The 18,160-nt window shown below is 40.7% G+C and overlaps 1 protein-coding gene across 1 annotated transcript in view; it reads left to right on the forward strand.

Moving 5' to 3' along the window:
* MCF2L2 (MCF.2 cell line derived transforming sequence-like 2) overlaps positions 1 to 18,160 on the forward strand; it is a gene marked incomplete at both ends in the record, with an annotated part of 141,691 nt that overhangs the window by 42,194 nt on the left and 81,337 nt on the right. Inside the window, 7 exons of the mRNA XM_084267614.1 lie at positions 1,907 to 2,021; positions 2,672 to 2,791; positions 4,071 to 4,262; positions 5,058 to 5,249; positions 5,652 to 5,829; positions 13,809 to 13,912; positions 16,219 to 16,307. Of these exons, the coding sequence (XP_084123740.1) occupies positions 1,907 to 2,021; positions 2,672 to 2,791; positions 4,071 to 4,262; positions 5,058 to 5,249; positions 5,652 to 5,829; positions 13,809 to 13,912; positions 16,219 to 16,307 (990 nt within the window). The remainder of the gene's footprint in view (positions 1 to 1,906; positions 2,022 to 2,671; positions 2,792 to 4,070; positions 4,263 to 5,057; positions 5,250 to 5,651; positions 5,830 to 13,808; positions 13,913 to 16,218; positions 16,308 to 18,160) is intronic.

Here is an 18,160-nt window from a genome sequence, read left to right on the forward strand (position 1 = left end):
GAAATCCAAGTGTAATTTAAATAATTTAAATATGCAGTTTATAAATTCCCACTGGTTCAGCTCTTCAGGATTTACTGGACAGGTAACTCAGGGTAGGGAATAGCTTTGAGGTTACTTGATTAAACTGTCACGGCAAATTCAGACAAGTCCTGAGTTTCTTGGTAACTTTTGGTTTGCCACTAACTACCTGACTGAAGACTTAATGTGGGATGTGTGCACCCTCCACATTTTTATGCCTGGTTAGAAAGTGGCATCTGAATCCATGTCAGATGAGACGGTGTGTTCTTGTCTGTGGAAACACAGGGAGGAGGAGCAGATGAAGATGATACGAAGAGAGGCTGAGGGAGCTGGGCTTGTTCAGCCTAGAGAAGAGAAAGCTGTGGGGGGACCTCATTGCAGCCTTCCAGTCCCTGAAGGGAACATACAAACAGAAGGGGAATCAACTTTTTGAAAGGGGTAGATAATGGCAGGATAAGGGGGAATGGATTGAAGCTAAAGGAGGGGAAGGTTTAGATTAGGTATTAGGGGGAAGTTTTTTACAGAGAGAGTGGTGAGGTGCTGGAACAGGCTGCCCAGAGAGGCGGTAGATGCCCTGTCCCTGGAGGTGTTCAAGGCCAGGTTGGATGGGGCCCTGGGCAACCTTGTGTAGATCCAGGCCTGGAGGTTGGTGGCCCTGCCTGTGGCAGGGGGGTTGGAGCTCTATGATCCTTGGGGTCCTTTCCAACCCAGACCATTCTATGCTACTTTGAAGCATACCCCTTCACAGCTGCACAGAGAGAAACCTCTACTCCTTCCTACAGTGTTAGCTGTTACCATAAAGCTTTTAGTCACTGTGTAGAAGTTTCTGCCATGCCATGTGATGCACTGGAAAGAGAAATGCCATGCTAGTGTTTCAGAGTGTCTGCATTCACTGGGAACAAAGCTGCCAAAAGTAAAGCTGAGCTGATATTTTTCACTGAATACTTTAAAATCCTTTAAACAGTCATCCCAAAGGAATTTGCGAATTCATCTTGAATTCAGCAACTAGGTTTAACTAAAACCATGTTTTTCAGGGATAGATTGAAAACAGAACTCTGTGTTTGAGAGGAATTGGGAGGGAGTTCTCAGTGTTTACCCTAATAACTTGATTCCAGCACTCATTGGGTGTGTAGGAAGTCAGGTCTGGTCTCCTACCTGCCCAAAGAGTGTCCAACTATTGAAGCACAGGATAGCCAGAGAAGACTCTTCAGTTTTATCTGTTTAAACTGTTCTACTTCATAATATAGTTAATAGATTATTGAGAGTCTGTGAAGATGACTCACTAGTCTGGTGTCAGACATTTTACTCAAGATGTGTGACATCTTCATACTAATTTCCTTGCAAATGTATGTTTCATCATTTATGCAAAGTGAAACAATGTCTACAGGAGGCATGGGCTTCTAATACTGTTTGTAATGGACTGGGAAAAAATGACTCAGTCCTTGCCTGTTTCTGGGTTAAAAAAAACAAATAACAAGTTGTAGTGTTCTGCTTTAAGCATTCCTTAAAATAATAATTGCATCATATTCACCCCAGGCTCATGCAGATTGAATTATCTTTGAAGAACTGGGTGGAAGCTTGGGTTACTTTATTGCCCTTGGCTTGCCAGTGTATGGAACAGCTCTGTGCTCCTGTTGCGGGTCAGGAGGCAGGACTGCAACTGCCACAGTGGATCCATGTAGCTGTCACTCACCATTCACATGCCTGGCTGTCCCACTGCAAATTTAATTCTCTTGCTTAAGGGATAGTTGGTACAGAGCCTTCTAACATAAGGCTCTGTATTAATTAGCCCATAAGGTGGGGGGTCCTCTCCTACCTGTTCTGCCATCAATTGGTATAACTTAAAATAAATTAACTATAAGAAATAAGTTCTTTTCACTCTTAACAGGTTGTTGGCTCAGTTGGATGAGACAGAAAAGGCTTTTGATCAATTCTGGACCAAGCATCACCTAAAACTAGAGCAATGCCTGCAGCTTCGACATTTTGAACATGATTTTAGAGAGGTATTTCACTTTGCTCATTCTGTAGCCTTCTCTGGTAAACAAGGTCAAATCTTACCCATACTACTTACACTATACTGGCAACTCAAAAAGGAGGTGGGGAGAGAAGCCTGCCCTTACAAACAGGAAATGGATTTTCAAAAAGTCAATTCCTGACAGCTATTGCATGCCTTACAACGTGTGAGTAAGGCACAGTGAGGAGAGTGCCAGCCTGCTAGGCTAAAATGTGAAGCACCAACTTCCTGATAAATCATTTTGCATTTACGTGTGATGTTACCAAATATCACTACTTCTGTGATGGTAAATTGCTGCTCTCACCAGAGTCAATGGAATACAGCCCAGAAAGCCCAACTGTCATCACAGAGGCTGGAGCAATATAGATTCTGGAGTTACAGGTGTTCAAAATTGTGCACCTAAAAAAAAAAGTATGCACCTAATAAATTCAAGCAAGGCAACACTTTGAAGAAAAGTTGATTCTTGTTTTATTCTTTGGCTCTTCCATTTTGGAATTAGCTGAAAGACTAAACTTGAGATGCAGACCCTTCTAAAAGATGCACGTGAACGTTTAGAAGCCATAGGTTTGTTACCATTTTATGAGTATCTTGAGATGAGGTTTTTTGGTGGCTTATTTGATTATTTTTGTTGGTTTTTAGGTGAAACTGGCATTGGATAATCTCATGGAAGCACAAGCAGGTTTTGTTGACATTGGAGACAGCGTGACTCGAGTGGAGCATCTCTTAAAAGAACAGAAACAACTGGAAGAGAAAGGACAGGTTTGCACTCAATATAGTATTCCAGCTGCTGCAGACATGATCTTCTAGACGTTTCTGTCACGTTCCTTACATCATGATTATTCTTTTCTCATGAGTCATTATTTTAAATTCAAAACTCAGATCCTAATTTCTGGAAACCAGGGTTGTTCAGACTGAGTAGTTTTTTGTTTGTTATCTGGAAAGCTAGAATCCAGTTCAAAAATCAGTATTTCAAACAGGGAAATGTTAAGCCTGTCTTTGAAATCTGAAAAGCTCAAAATACTCAATAGGTTATCTTGGCCAGATGACTTTTATGTAGCTGTTTGAGAAACACCTATGCCTCCCACAAACATATCTCTCTTTTTTTTTTTTTTTTTTTTTTTTCTCCAGACACTTGGGTTTTATACTCCATGAGCTGGTCAGCTGTGATATACCTCACATTTAGTAGTATTAGAAAGTGTTGAACAAACAAATGGGATCAGAGGAAGATGCACATGAACAAATGGAAAAGCAGATGATTATCTTTAAGACTAGGATTAAATATTGAGATCCTTGCACAGCTCTTCTGTAGAAGCCCAAAGGAGTAGAAGCCATAGGAACATGCATTTTTCTGCCATTGTACACATCACAGAACGTATTGGTGTATGCTCTTTTCCCATCTGCCAACTCTTAATTTCATCCTATTGTGACAAGTTCTGAATGATATTCAGTAGGATCTGATGAGCTTTCCAAAATAAATATTGGAATAAAAAATAAACTAACGCATTATAAACATGTTGGGGAAGAGGAGGGGAATACAGGGGGTTTGATTACTGGGAATTTTTCCAGGGGAAAATACCTTGTACAATGAATGTCCCCAGTACATGAGAGAGAAACCAGCATGTGCTCATGGAACTGCAGTTATCACAGAATGATTAAGGGTGGAAGGGACCTCTGGAGATCATCTTGTTCAGCGTGCCTGCCTGAGCAGATCCACCTTGGGCAGGTTGCCCAGGAAGGCAGGTTGTCCAGATGATTTTTAAAAATTTCTTCAAGGATGGAGACAACCTCTCTGGGCAACCTGTTCCAGTCCTCAGTCACCCTCACAGTAAAAACTGTTTCCTGTTCAGGTGGAACCTCGTGTGTTTCAATGTATTCACTGACAGTTGGTCTTCAATGTAAGTATTAAGGCCCATCAGCTAGATTAATATCCCAAGTCTTTACTTCTAGGTGACAGCAGGGGTTACAAAGATGGATCATCTATATTATGCATGTCATTAAGGTCTACCTTTGGATTATTTTTTTCTCATTATATTCCCAGGAACCTTTGGAGAAGGCCCAGTCTCTAGCTCTCCACGGAGAACAGCTCATCCAAAACAACCATTATGCAGTTGACTCCATTAGACCAAAGTGTGTTGAACTCAGGCGTATCTGTGATGACTTTACCAATGAGACCAAGAAAAAGTATGATATTTTAGGAAAGTCTCTTGAGCTGCATAAGCAGTTAGATAAGGTGAGTGAACCTTCTCAGGAAACAGTCCTGGTAAGAGTCCACTGAAAACGAATTTTTTATAAGCTCAGGTAACTTGGATGAAGAGAAATAGTATTTCTTCTTTTTTCTTCCCTCCATTTAATTCAGAAACTAACCAGAAAATAGAGATTCCCATCATTACAGTTTTAAAATGATGAAAAGTAGGAAATACAACTTAAACCTTGGACTAAATTTGAAATCAGAACCAAATGTATTCTAGTGCTTAACCCCCAAAAATGATTGGCTGCTTGTATGGTTGTTTTCACTTCCAGCTAGCTAGAATAGCAAGCTAAGTGCTTTGAGAATGTCTGTGTGCTGTTTCAGCCTTATCTGAAAGAGGAATTACCAAAGTTTTGCAGTAAAAACCTGCTTTGGAGTATTTTTTTAACTGAGTTTTATAGGCCTAAGAAGTTTGGGGGATTTTTGATGTGGTTTCTGGTTTTGGATAACTGTGTGATTGAACACCGAAACAAGGTAATACAGCTTTCAGATTCAATTTGAAGCAAGCAAACTAACACAATTTCTTCTCTCTGCTTAGAATATTATAATTTTGGATGCTACTGGACTTTCTAGCTCACAAGAGCTGAATTGAACTTGCTGTTTTATGTATCTAGGTGGGGTGACTTGTGGTCAGGGACTGTTGGGTGCCACAAAGCAACATTCATTCCCTTTAGTGACATGTTAGGGCAAATCTGTATTTCATAGAGTAGAAGCAACACTTCACAGCATGGACTGTCAGTGATGATGGAGTCGTCCTTGCCCCATTTTTCTTTAAAGGCAAGCCAATGGTGTGAAGCTGGAATCTACCTCTTAGCTTCCCAAGCTGTGGATAAGTGCCAGTCACAAGAGGGAGCTGAAACTGCGCTCGTAGAAATTGAGAAGTTCTTGGTAACAGCTAAGGAACATCAGCTCTCTAACCCGAAGGAGTTCTACAATCAGTTTGACATGATCCTCACCCCTGAAATAAAGGTAAAACCCCTCAGATGTGCGTGCATCTGAGTAATTTGGTAATTTTTACATTACCTCACTGCTTTGTACATGAGTGTACTGGGCTGTATGTTGAAATCTGCTCAAATATGCCTCTCTCCAGACCAAAAGGACAGTGGCGAGCACTTGGGGCAATACACTTTACTCAGACAAGTAGTCATGGCACACACATGATTTTCTTCAGAGTACTGCTAGAAAGACTGCAAGTCACTATGTCCTACTTGCTGAAACGGGTCTGTGCAGTGGACTGCATGGGCTGGGTTGCATTAAACTGCCACACAAAGTACAATGTTCAGCTCTGGTCTGAGTCTGGGTGATAGAAGTTCTTAAACTTGCTCAGTCCAGCACTGACAGCCATCTGTTGCTCACTTTTTCCTTGCCTAGGCCAATGCCCAAAGAATTCTACAAAAACTAGATGATGTACAAGAAATGTTTGACAAGAGGCAAGTAAGTCTGAAGAAGCTGGCAGCCAAACAGACCCGGCCGGTACAACCTGTTGCCCCGCATCCTGAATCTTCCCCAAAGCGAGCATCACCAAAGATCACCAGACCAGCAGGAGTAGGTAGGCCATGAGCAGCTGCTTTCAGCTACACACCAGTGCTATAGCATCTCATTCACCTTCTGTGTGTCTGAAGATGGCTGACCTAGAGTAACTCTGTATAAACAGAAGTCCCCAACTGACTGCAGATTATCTTGGGGCTCGAAACCAGTTGCTTTAACTGCTGTGAGCAGTGCATGTATATTTATGTACACTGTGTAGTGGCCTCCATTGGGTATTATCTCTTTGTCCACTACAAAGAGTTACACTTTGAGTTTCTTGGGTGCCTTTTCCCTCAAAATGCTCAAGAGCTCAGCAAGCACTGGTAAGTACTTTAACCTCTTTCTCTTTTTCAGAAAGAAAACTGAAGCACAGGTAAACTGTGTGACTTCACCAAGGGTTTTCACAGTCTGAGTCTGAAAAGCAGCTGAGAATAGAAACAGGGACACTGAAACCTATTCCAGGCCTTGAAAATGAGACTGTGAAATTCTGTTCTTGAAGCTACCCTCTTTTGGGACTTTCCTCGGTGCCTTTCTTCATATTCACAGAATCAGCATTTGTTTAGGGGGAAAACTTACTGAGCACCATGTTGGAAAAATGGAAGAGGCTGAGAGCACTGTCTTGAAACAGATACTGCACCTCATTGTTTGTTACTCAGGCCATACCAAAATATTTCTGAAAGCTTACAAAATAGAATATGGCAAGAGGAACGTGCCATGTTCCTAGGCTGTGCAAATACAAAGGCAGTCAAAGGCAAAAAAATGTGGTAAACAGAAATAGAAGACCAGAAAGAAAAGCTTTTGTTCCCAGGCAGCAGATGTAACAATACCACCAATGGCTGGCTGTGAAAGGGAAAAAAGTTGTGTTCATTCCAGAATAGATTTGATTTTGTTTTTTTTTACTTGCTGACTCTCCATTTCCCTAACAAGGGGCAGCAGGGAAAACTCAACTCCGGGTGCTAATGGAAAGATATTAGCAGATGTGAAGGCTCAGGTGGGAAAGGCTCCATTATTGTAGCAGTGAGACTCTTCATTTTACATGGGTGTGTACACAGGTGCACACAGGCAGAGCTGATACTGTGTATGAGAGAGAGGTAGGTTCCTGTGAAGGAAAAGACTGTGACAGCTTCTTAATGTCTATGTCCTTGTAGTCTGTGGTGATCCTTGGCAAAGTCTTAGCTTAGTGAGGATCTAGGAAGGCAGCTCAGAGCTGTGCTGTAAACTCTCCTTCACCCAGCAAATTTTTAAATTAATCCCATTTTTGCTAGAAGCTCTTGGTTTCAGAAATGGACTTGTACACTTTGCAGGGACAGGCCTTTTCACCACTGAAATAACAGTAGTGGAATTATCATGAAGTTCAAAAGTCTGGACCAGCTGAACTTGGTGAAAATTTTGGCTGTGGGAAGCTGCAGAAATGATTTACAGACTAACCCAGAAAAGGCAGAAACCCCTTTGCTGACCTTTTTATAATAAATGTCTTGAAAATCTTTGGTACGTATGACACCTTATTTCAAGGACAACTCTGTTTAGCCACCAGCAGTAGTCAAGCAACTTCCATTGGGAGCAAACTTGTCCCTGTGTAGGTTGGGAGGAAAGAGGAGCCACTTGATGGGAAAATTCCTTTCCTCTAGGTCACTTCTGAGAGCATCACTTATGATGATTTGACTTCATATTTGTGAACTGTGTCTTTGTACAAACTCCTCAGCTGGAGTGAATTGGGATAGGTCCACAAAATCAAACCATGCAGGCTAGTATTGCCCACAGGCTGTCATCTGCAGTGGGATAAGCCACAGAGCTGTAACAGTTAATGTAAGCTGTTAGCAATGACTGTAGTTAGTGTTTCTGTGTTTTCATTTGTTTGCTCTCCCAAAATCTACCTCTCTGAAATAAAACCTTCCCAAAGGCTATCATCTTCACCCTGACACTTTTCTGGAAAACTTCAGTAAAAACCAGGTTGGAGATTTCAGGGAACAAGGCTAGGAAAATTGTTTTAGTCACCTTTGTGGCAAGACCTGGAAAATGGCAGTGTGAAATAGTGTTATCTCTTCCTAAGGTGTCCAGATTTGGCAGAACTACAAGCAAGTGGTGGTGGGGAATCTAAGCTCATATGCACTGATTACATATGAACTTGCTACAGCTTGGTTCTTACAGTCTCATTTCCTTTGCTCTCAGCAAGAACCTTAGGAACCCAGAGACAAAATATATTTCTTAGCCCTGTACTCCTTGTTTCCTTACAGTATGATCTTGCAGCAGCTTAAGCCCTTCTTAATACTGAGGTTGCAGCCTTCCTTTCCCCTCTCCTCTCTGCCCAGCACAGGGGTGTGCTTGTGACTCTGCGTCTCCACAGTACTTACAGCCACGTAACTAGTGGGAATCAAGGAGGGAATTGGAAGCTGTCAGTGAGTGTGTGTGTGTGGGAAGATTGTTTCAGCTACTTCAGCTCCTCATGATCCAGTTCCATGAGCAGCAGTGCTAACAAAAGGAGAAGGAAGTGTCTGGGCAGAGGTTAGGAGGAAAGGGAGAACTTGACCAGACACGGTTCAGATGGGTTTTGAAGGTTCTGGAGTCACCCCTGAACTGTGACTTCCTTATTGCTTTTCACTCCTGCTGATACAAGAAAAAAGAAGCTGATGCTGTAGATACGAGGGCATCAGCCCTGTTAAAAACCCAGCACACCTCTCTCAGTGATTTTTGGTGTCGGTTGTTTTAGTAACTTGGGAAACTGCTCTTGAAAGAGCAGTGAAAGAACAAAATCAGAACTCGGGGCAGGGTATGTTCTCTTGCACATGTTAAATGGCATGTAATACCTGTAACCTGAAAACTCAGTCCTACCAGTGACAGTTGGGCCTTCTAACATAACATATTCTCTTTTGATCTTTATGGAACTTGGAGATATCAGTAACAGGCAACAGCCTATTACCTCTGAGAAGTGTTGTGCAAACAACACCTCCATTGTAAAAACAACAATTAGAATTATCAGAGCAGGGATTGAAATAACATGGACAGTAAAGCTCTGCTCTTCCCCCCCACCCCCACCCCCACCTTGGGAAATACAGAGAAATCAAAACACTGCATAGCTGCTCGTGAGTTAAGTGGGTTTGATTCCACACACAAAACATGGACAGACATATTGAGGTGCCTTAGCAGCAAAGGGGCAAAATTAGGGTTCTAAATGCTATAAAACATTCACCTAGGGATTTCTGTGTGCAACAAAAATGTGAAATACAGCAGCAATGATGCCAAAACTTCTGTGAGCTCATTAAGCAAATACCACATTTAACAGCACAGTGCACATACAAAAATCAGTGACTTGCCTTACAACTGTCTTAGAAGGCCAACCTGGAACATGAAATTTGTATGGGGGAGCACAACTGGAGCCTTTTCAGTTCTTTAATAAAACTTAAACTGGTTCCACCTTGGTTAAATGTGTATGACTGTTTATTGGATCCAGTCCAGTGTTCCTCCCAGTCACTAATGTGTAAGACTCACTAACTAATAACAGCTGGAGGGAGGATAAAAGAAGAATGTCATGTAAGGGTCTGGGGCTGTGTGCCTGGAGTAAGGCTGTGGAGAGATTAGCTGACTCAGAAGACATGGTGCATGTGCTTCTCATTAATGGTTTTGGGAAACCACTGGTTTCTATACTTTGAGATATTTTTATAAATGGAGTAGAGAAAAGGAGAAGCAGCTTTCAGTGTTGTGGCTGGAGGGCTGCTATCACACTCAAGCAAGTCTGAAGAAAGAGAGAAGTGTCTCCTTGGGAAAAAATAGTCCAGGTAGAAGGGCCTCACTCTATGCTGCTTCTGTGGGCAGATTTTTAATGTCCTTGACAGCAATTTTGCAAAGAAGCATGAATAATATTGCCTAAAGCTGGAAATGACTGAATTAAGTGATAAAATGATACACCTTGGATGCTCTAGTGTTTCTTCAGCTACCTAAGCATGCTGTTTTGTTATCACCAGCAGTTACAGTGATCTTCAGATTCATGTTCCTGTGGGACAACAGCATGAGCTGCAACCCCTAATAAACAGTTCAGCAGACTTGTTCCCATGATGTTCTTGCCAAAGGCCTTTCATCATGTTATAGATGATTAGTGAGAATGCACAGACTCTTGTGCAGAAAGCAGATAGGCAAGCATGTGCTTGGGAAATTCACCCAAGACCTGACTATAATGCATGGTACTTTCAGGGGGGGCTTTGAACCTCTTGCAAGTGTGGAGTGTGTGTCATAACCCATGACTACAGCGTCTGTCTCTCTTGCTAGTGCTTTAGGTGGCTTTTCAAGGCTTCACTAGCTAATGGGTTACATTTATTATAGCAGCAGTAAGTTTGAGGCATGTTACCCAGCTGTGCTAGTCCAGCTGTCCCCGAGCACCTGGGAGCTGTACAGTGTCCTGCTTGTTCCTCTATGTGCTGTAGCTGTGGGAGAGATGAACTCCTAAGTGGTGATGCCTGTATCCTGCCACGCAGGAGCAATGGATGAAAGCACAGCCTTGCCTCATGCAGCACAGCAAGTTGTCCTCAATGAATCTATCTCAGTCCTAGAGCAGTGGAGAGACTGTAAAGCAAGGCTGAGTACGAGCCTATGCTCTTAGGGATGGTACAGCCCCTGTTAATATGTGCTGTAGGCTATGAAATAATACAGGAACTCTGTATTTATCATGGAGCTTGTTCATAAAAAACTAGTAAGCGGTGCAAATGCCCCACAGGAGCAGCAGAGTGGTGCTCCAGGTGACTGCAGGTGATAGACCTAAACCTTGCTTTACTGTTAGCATCCTAGCAATAAAGTTTACTTTTGCATACACTGCTTTTTAACAGTATTTGCCTTAAAAGTGGAATCAAGTAGTTTAAAATATTATAGATTAAAAAAATAATCTTCATTACTCATTAGCTAGGGGAGTGGTGTGAAATAGGATGAAAACAAATTTGAAACCATGCAGACCTTAGCTTGTTTATAGTTAGTTTTCCTTTGTTCCTGTGCCTTTGTTCTTTCAGCAGGCAGCTGAACACTGTAGCTTCAACTTCCTCAGTAGTGCAGTAATGACCTTGAAATGGCCAACTGTATTGAATCTGATAAGGGAGTTTCCCTTATATTTCCAGTTCCAGAATAATTAGTGCAATAATAATTGGCAAGTATTTGGGCTCTTTCTAAATGACTCCAGAAACTACCTAAATGTACTGACATGAAGCAGTCTCTGAATATATGCCAGTCAGTAGCTCAAAAATACTCTGGAGCATAATGGAAAAGGTTGCTGCTTGTCATAGGGGAAGGTTGAAGTTCGCTATGTTGGTCTGGATCAAATTCACCCTTGAAATACATGCAGTTGGACTGGACTGTTTCCTTATCTTGAGTCTGCTGCCTGCTTTCTGAAAGGTGTCATACTGGTGAAACCCAAACTAAGGCAGTAAAACCAACCTGAATAATTTGCTGCTGGTGAAGGAGCAGCTGCACTTGGGCGCTCACTGAATGTGTCATCTTTCACTCCAACTACCCAGTGCTCTCTTTTCTGGCTCACCTGGAGCTGACTGAGTTTGCAAGTTGTGATGCCAACATCAAAGAAGTCATAATCCATTTGCATATTTTCTGCTGACTCCTTTCAGCCAGGATCTTCATGCCGCTACCAACCATCCCTTCAAGCCAGAAAACATTCTGCATAATGAGTAGGTGAAACAACTTGGTATTGCTGACTCTGCTGTCCTAAGCAAAAGCTCTCAAGCTTCCTCAAGTTATTTCTTTTGTTTCCACTGCTTTTTAATAACACATTCAGTATATATAGAACTTGGGACTTAGCTTTGGAGGGTGATCCAGTGGACTGAACTGAGATTTAAATAGGCTAACTGACCCTTGGCAGCATAGCTGGGGTATTCAGGAATGCCTGGTAAGTGGATGGGGAAGAACATGAAAGAATGGCTTGGTTTTCCTTACTTTTGTGATCAGTTTTTTTAAAATGCTGATTTTTCAAGATATAAATAGGATATAGGTGCAAAAAGCTCTAAGAGAAAATACTGCTCAGAGCGATAGGTATAATCACAGCCTGCATCTTAACAAGGTCACAGCAAGTGATAATTTAAGGCTCAAGAGATTCTTCAGGATGGGTAAATATGGAAAAAATGAATTTGCTGCTGATTATAACCACTTACTTAGGGATTTATGGGGGAAAAACACAAAAAGGACTGTGAAAATTTATCACACAGTTGAAGAAGGTTGGTCATCTGGTTTTGAGCAAGGTAAATATTCTCCCTGCAGCCTGGAAAGGTACAGAGAACTACATCCATATAAAGTATAAATAGCTTGTATGTGCTGTATACCTTGGTTTCAAAATATCAGTGCACCACTTTCTGGTGAAATAACACTTCTGAGAACACATCTACTACATGGAAGAGCTTTCTTGGGAGCCGGGAAAAGGAAGACGTTCAAAGTATTGCTCAAAATCAAAGTGACTCTCCCAATGTATCTTCTGAAAGAGAGGGATGGAAGAACCAAACAGAGTCAATATTTGCATTTCAGCTCTGTTCTGGGAGCTGTAAGAATCTTCTGCTGTCAGACAGTGCTGTAACATTCAAGAAACTTCTCATGTAGACTCACTGGGAGGAAGTAACAGGCATGAAATGGACATTGCCAGTCCTCAAGTCAGTCCACAGAGGATAAAGACAGGAACTTCTGAGTCAGAGAGAAGCTGTATAAATTAATTCCCTTCCCAGCCACATGATAAAGTATTTGAAAAGACACAGGGTAGGAGAAACATCAGCTCGTTATTATTGGCTATGAAAATGATGTAGTCTTTTTAACTGCATCAAATTTGGGGTGTTTCTATACTACTTTCTAGCTACATGAAAATTTAGTAACAAGGGCATTTGAAAATCTGTTCAAGTCTTCCCTATCTTTTCTTATCTCATCCCATAGCTTCTCCTAGAGAAGGAAAAAGGTATTATTTGTGACAACCGTGAGTCTCCTCACCCCAACATATTGAGCATGTTCAACAGAACAGTACTGGATGCATCTGAAAACATCAACTTCCATTTTTTTAAAAGTTCTTGTTCAATTAGAAAGTTTCCCCAGAATAAAACTGGAATGGACCTGATCTCAGAATCACAAGGATTTTGTTCTTTGTTACCTGACCCAGATCATTTAATGTGGTATTTGTCTCTGGTTTTACCATGACGTGTGGTTGTCTTGCATCAATTCAGCAGCTAAGAAAAAGGAGAGCACTGTTTGCCCTGCACCTGCATAACCTGCACTGCAAACTCATCATCAATTTAAATCAAAGATACAAATGGTAACTGAGAAGGGATTTTTCTAGTTAAGCCAAACCTACAATTCCCCTTCTTATAGTTCTTCCTGAATTTCTTCTTTGGACAGCAGTCTCAGGATCAGTGGTTAAGTTGATAAGGATGATTCTCTAGTAGCATTAGACAGCTCATGGCGACCGGAGATTTACCGAGCCTGCCAGACCCAATAAACCTGTCATGACAGAGTGTTCTGAAGTCAGTTCCTCCTGTTCACTGTCATTATGTGATCTCAGTGACTTGCTGAACACCTGTATGATTACACTCTTCAGCCTTGCTCATGTAACAAAAACCTTTCAGGGAACACTCCTTTATGGTGTGACATTACCAAAGCATTACCAGAACCAACATCTCCTTTCAAGAACCCACAAAAGGAACAGCACCTGAGCTGACAGTGACAGCTACTCAAGTGTTGATACAGCTGGCTAACTTTTACCTGAGCTACTCCAAAGGCAGTTGCCAGGGAGGAAGCCAAACCAAAGCAGTCATTACAGCCTGGAGCTGTAGGTCCCCACTCACAGACAGTGGAGCCCCAAATAATGTGGCCTGGCCCTTACCCCAGATGGTCCTTCACCACTGCAGCTGTAAAATTCAGGTCTATAAATAAGTTCTGTTACCACCAATGTGACAGGATCTTTGCTTGTTGCTTTTACTTGGAGGTAGGATTTCCATTTTTAGGACACACATTCTGATGTTAACTTCTTTTTTACTCCTTCAGCTACCAACAGGAGGTCCACAGAAATTTCCTGCCCTCCAAAGTCTGTGTCAGAAGTTGAGTTATCAAAAAAGAAAAACATTAAGAAGACTAAAGGTGGAATTAAGGTAAGAGTATCTGTGTTCTGAGGACAACCCAAATTGTGAGAACTCAAAACTATATAAAGATAGGTTTATATATTTATACTTGTAATTAAAAAGTGAATGTTTACAATTTAATTCTCTGCTGTGGTGGGTTTTTTTGTTTTACACAATTCACGTTGCAGTTTGAAAGTTACTCAGGTGACAGCATTAAAAAGAGATTTATGCTCATGTACATGGAAAAACAAGTTACACTGAAGGAGAAAATCACTTTCAAAAGGATGAAAGGGGAAACATCCAACATTAAAGTGCATCCACGTGCCTGTCCTTTCCTAAAACTAGAATCTTATTCTAGGCCCTCTGAAGTTAAGATGTGTTATATTCAGTTTTTAAAAAGTTAGGTCTTTTTCTTCATTCAAGTATTTTCTAAGAATAGCTCCTATGTAAATGAGGGGAGACATTTAAAATAATTAAACCAACCAATGAACAAAACTCCCATGGAAAAAATCCATTGTTACCTGTTGCTGCATGGGCAAGTAAGGTTCAGAGAAAGGCATTTTGCTTTTGAGTCTATGATGAGACTTGTGGCATTAGTGTTTCTGCAGCAAGATGCTTTTTAGGACTCTGAACATCCTTACGTTTTCCTCCCTATTTCCAATCCTTGCAGGATGTAAAAATCCAGCCCTTACAGCAAACCATCTTGTGCTTGAGCTGTAGAGTGATCTAGGCAGTTCTTTAGCCCTCCTTGAGAGTGGAAACAGAAGGATCATCTGCAATTCTGAAGCTTTCCATTGGCTCAAGCAAGCAGAAATAGGCATTTTCAGAGACAAAACATTTTTTCCTTCCTGTCAAATTCAAGTTATGCCTCATTTGTCTTATTTTTAAAAGCTTTGATTTAGACCATGTAAATATACCTGTGAAAGAGACAGGAATACAACTGAAGCTGTATTCTGAACAGTCTTGTGCACAAATGGTTTGTGACTTTGCCAACACACCGTTTAGTTACAAGTTTACCAAAGCCAAGGCAGAAATCCAAACAGAGTGGCATTTGCGCACGACACTTTAAGATCCCTTTGCCATAATTTTCTTGTATCTTCCCTGCATTAAGATTCATTATTATTGAGGCAGCATATCATTAGAATGGTAAAACACCTTACTTAAGGTATGTTTTGAAAACAAGGGCGTGGGGAAGAGGACTCTGACAAGTAGTATTCAGAAAAGAATAGCAAAAGAAGTTGGGTGGTATGAGCAGGAGTTATTCTCATCAGTATTGCAGGTCATCAGTTGCATTCCTCCCACATAGTCAGGTATATGCAACAGCATGGTACAGGATTTATAAAAACATTCATTCATTTTTAAATCTACTTTCCAAGACTGCAGTGCAAATTATGCCCCTTCCCCATTGCTGCTATAAAGTTTTTGTTTGTATGTTTTTTCTTCTGATAATGGCTTAGATTAAGGTAGTTGATTAATGGATTCTGTTAGCACCAACAACCAGCTAAGTAATTTAGCCATACAGAATATAAAACAGGCTACTGATTTCCTCCCCAGAATCAGCCCTTAAAATCAAAGCGCTCAGGAACCTAAAGACACTACTGGAGTTTAGCTATTGGCTCAGATTAACTACAAATTCAGCAGCTGAATAGTTTATGGATTTTGAAGAGCTTACCTTTGAGTAAGCCCAAGGAAAGCTGCACACAAAAGGAGGAAAAGCCTGCATAAAACTTGCCTGGAGCACACTAACTCTGATCTAACTCTGCAAGACTGGACAAGGAAGTAGATTCATGTTTATCAAAATATTATTTAGAAAGCTCCACTCCATCTCAACCTGGGGACAGCCCTTGCATGAGTGTTCTGTGCTCAGTACGTGAAGGGTACGTGTTGCCTTGTGTAATACTGCTACTAGTACAGACACTTCTCAGAGGCACAAGGTAAATTGCCTAGACTACTCTATGTGGCACTGGACAAAACTCTGAGAACTTGAGTTTTTGGGTTGGCTTCAAGCTGGAAACAAAACAAAAAGTTATTTCAGGGTCTAAGAAACAGGCTGTTATGCCTGTAATTATCTACATAAGGAGATAATTCACCTTCTATGGTGGCAGAACATAAAGACTTTGCCTGGAGTCAAGAATGCCTCCCTTGCCAATCCTGATCAAGGAAGTAGAAAAACAGAGGCAGGATTCTTAATTTGCAACCTGCACAGCCAGAATTGTATTATTTTAACTCATCCAGGTACTTAGTAGACTAGGTAGGATCTGCTTTAAAGAGTTCTCTAAATAAAAGCATCAGCAACCAAGTATTTTCATTTTAAATGTGTCCTCCTTTTTATTCAGATCGAAGTGATGCATGAAGCTAGCCAAGGAGGATCTAGCAGAGTCCTGGTGATGAGTGAAAGTGATGAGAACTTGTCAACGAGGAGGAGGTAAGGCTGCACACATGGCCAAGTATCATTTTCCTGTTCTGATAATGCAGATAATTACACTTATGGGATATTCTCTATGACTTATTTGAAGGTCATTAAGATCAATACATTAGATGTAAATAACTCACTGAAATGCTTATAGATCTGTGTTTATATGTAGTCTGTCAGCTGAAAAAGCAAGATTAGCTTTTGCTTTGGGTTGGGGATGGTTTCTTTTGCCTTAGAATGTAAAAATAAGAGAAAAAATAAGTTATTAGAATAAGCCTCACATGTATTTACAAAAAAGCAGTATATTAAAGATCGTCTTGTGTTTAGGGAATTCCTATTTAACTACATGCCTCTGCGAAGCTTCTGGTTTTTCAAATGCAAGTAATAATCTTTTTTCCCTTTCTGCATAGTCTTAAGAGATTATTAATGATGTATTGTAACACACCAAACACTTGTCAGTTTAACAAAACTTACCAAACAACTGTAATTTCCGTAGTCAAACTGCACTGTTTCTAGGCCAAAAGGAGCTGTTAAAAACAACCACCATAAAACAAACCACACAAAAACACCACCACACACCACCCTACAACAAGCCCACAAAACTACCTACCCAGTCCCGACTTCATTTCCTCTCTTCCTCAGTAGGATTTTGCCAAGTATGTTATGCCTCACACGTATACTTACCTGTTACATGAGGCAAGAGTTTACCTCTAAAAAAATAGCTTGATACATGATGCTAGAGACTAGCTGGTGATACACAAAAAATGCAACTGTACCACCTGAATTTTATTATACTCTATGAAAGTTGTGTCACTGGTGTCCAAACCATCAGTGAGTTTTCAAAAGGAGCAAAGTGTGATCTGAAATAGAACTTAGATACACATCCCTTGGGTAACAATCACCTAAAGAGAACATACAAACTCAGAAGTTAATATTAACAACAGGTTAAGATTCTAATATTTGGCACTTCTACACAGCTTTAGACCTAGAAGCTTGGTAAATGAGTTTCTGAACAATGTCCTTTCCTGGGAACACCAATTTAGCCTTCTGCTCCACAGGTTTCAAGGCAGAATGGTAAGGAAGGAGGGGAAAGGGTAGGCAGTTTGAAGTCCTTTCCCAGGATTTAAAAGCATCAGAGCTGAGCCTGTCAGTCACAGAGAAAGCAACAAGAGATATTTACAACATTTGTTGTGATTGGGGTTTTTTTAAAAAGTAAATCTGTTTATTCAAAACAAATTTTACAAAACAATTGTCTTTGTGGTACAGAGCAAAGTTTAAGAATAAATATTGAATACTTTGTATAAAAATTAGTAATAACAAAGGGAAACTGATGCAAACCAAACAGGTAAAAACAATTTTAGCATTAAATATGCTGTGCAACAATGTCAAACTCTTAACGGGAGTGACCATTCAGGCTGATACAGTTTTATTTGTAGAAGTAGAAGCTGACAGCCCTGCATTGGAGCACCAAGACTATTGTTAAAAAAGGTTCCAGAGGGAGGTGTACAAATCTCAAGTCAGTGTTTAGAACCAGAAAATAAGAAGTTTTCTAGCTTCTCCACTTTTTGAATGGAGTGCTTTCATGCTTTCCTTTTTATTCAACAATCAACTTCTTTTCACTGCAACAAAAGAAAATGCATACTACAACCATCAAGGCCTTTTTAAGAAACTATCTAAACAAAACTCAAACCAGCTGTAAAACAGTTTCAGTGGTCAGGAATGACTTCCAGATAGCTGCAAACTACATTTAAGCAGTATTTTTAGATGTTAGCCAAGTCCTTGTCCTATAGGAGTTTAAGCTACCTAAAGCTTACTTTACCTTTGCTTGTATGAGTGAAAACAATAAATCCCAACACAGGCATGCT

Source organism: Gallinula chloropus, assembly GCF_964237585.1.
Source record: "Gallinula chloropus genome assembly, chromosome: 8".
Classification (NCBI taxonomy): Eukaryota; Metazoa; Chordata; class Aves; order Gruiformes; family Rallidae; genus Gallinula; species Gallinula chloropus.